The sequence below is a fragment of the Tribolium madens genome, unplaced genomic scaffold (genome assembly GCF_015345945.1).
Source record: "Tribolium madens isolate multiple individuals breed KSU strain unplaced genomic scaffold, Tmad_KSU_1.1 Scaffold_91;HRSCAF=231;Tcas5.2_LG7, whole genome shotgun sequence".
In the NCBI taxonomy this organism is placed as follows: Eukaryota; Metazoa; Arthropoda; class Insecta; order Coleoptera; family Tenebrionidae; genus Tribolium; species Tribolium madens.
Genome location: NW_025401063.1, coordinates 728,832 through 730,316, shown reverse-complemented (window position 1 = coordinate 730,316; position 1,485 = coordinate 728,832). Strand labels below are relative to the sequence as shown.

The 1,485-nt window shown below is 36.3% G+C and overlaps 1 protein-coding gene across 1 annotated transcript in view; it reads left to right on the top strand.

Annotated features, from left to right (window-relative positions):
• The window catches only part of LOC123010524 (E3 SUMO-protein ligase PIAS2), a 9,315-nt gene extending 7,830 nt beyond the window's left edge, over positions 1 to 1,485 (top strand). Inside the window, exons 5-7 of the mRNA XM_044407478.1 lie at positions 332 to 566; positions 609 to 772; positions 819 to 1,485. Of these exons, the coding sequence (XP_044263413.1) occupies positions 332 to 566; positions 609 to 772; positions 819 to 1,267 (848 nt within the window). The 3' untranslated portion in view covers positions 1,268 to 1,485. The remainder of the gene's footprint in view (positions 1 to 331; positions 567 to 608; positions 773 to 818) is intronic.

The following is a 1,485-nucleotide window of genomic DNA, read 5'->3' as shown; positions in this document are numbered from 1 at the left end:
AAAATTGACCTGTTTTGGCGTTTTTGCAAAATCTTTTTAGTTTCTGAGATATTCGGGGTGGCTCGTTTACATTGGAACACCCTGTAGTTGTCCATAAAAAAAATGTAAAATGTCAAAAAAATTTGACAGAATTTTTTAAACATTTTTTCCATGTTTTTGGTATCTTGAAATTTTTCTCTGGTGCGCAAGTTCTAACCCATCCTGTATACATATTTTTTTAAATTTTACTATTTAAAAGTTACATGGACTTTTTTAACGCGCTGGGACACTCTGTATACGTTTTCCACTTTGCATTTATTTATTTTTTTAAATTTTTTAAATTAATTTCTAGTTAAAGAGAAATTGAAAGAAGATGCAGATTCTGAAATAACAACAACTTGTTTACGAGTTTCTCTGATTTGTCCTTTGGGTAAAATGCGAATGACTACACCTTGTCGTGCTATCACTTGTAATCACTTACAATGCTTCGATTCGTCATTGTTTCTCCAAATGAATGAGAGAAAGCCAACTTGGACTTGTCCAGTTTGTGATAAACCAGCCCTCTACGATAATCTCACAATTGACGGGTTTGTCTCAATTATTTCAAAAATTTCTCATTTTTGGTTTAGTTATTTTCAGGAAGTTTTAGCTTCCCCAAATCTCCCACCAGACTTGAACGAAATTCAATTACACAAAGACGGCTCATGGAGTACTCAAGTCAATGATAAGAAGATAACAAAAAGTGAGCGTGTCCCAATCGATGACTCGATTGAAATAATCGGTGATGATATAGGTGAGTGCAATGACTCGCCTTCGCCTCGTCACAATTAATTTTTTAGAGCTTGTAACTACGGCAACCTCATCGACTGATAAAACCAAAGATGAGAAAACAAAAGAGAAAATCGTCGATTTGACATGCTCCGACTCTGATGATGATGAACCGTTGGCGAAACGTCGTGTCCTTAACCCAAAACCGGATTCCACGATTAAATTTTCAGATACGACTAGTATTTCGTCGAGTAGTAACCAATCACGTGTGACTACGACTCCGGGGCCGTCGAGTGTGTCAAGTTCCGGGTATCCGGCGAGTCCGTCAATTATTACGTTGGATAGTCCGTCACCGCCCCGTTCGCCCAATCAGAATCATCAACAGCCAGCGTCATGTATGTTGGCCAATCAGAATGGGAGTGGGAGTGAAGCAGCGTCGTTGTTCACGCCCACTACTATGCCGTTTCTGGATTTGGAGAACGAAGCGAGTGCGAATATGAATTATTCAACTGGGTATTGAAAGTTACCGATTTTTGGTTCATTTCATTCATTTCAATAAACGTATTTTTGTACATAAGTTAATTAAGGGTAATCAACATGTTTGGAGTAGTTTTTCTCGTTATAATTAGGGTAAATGTCTTATTTTTCTATCATTACAATTTTTTTTGTATTTAATTATTGTTCCAATGTATTTGTTTTTTGTGAAAACTTGAAGTTCTAATAAATTTTTTTTCATAA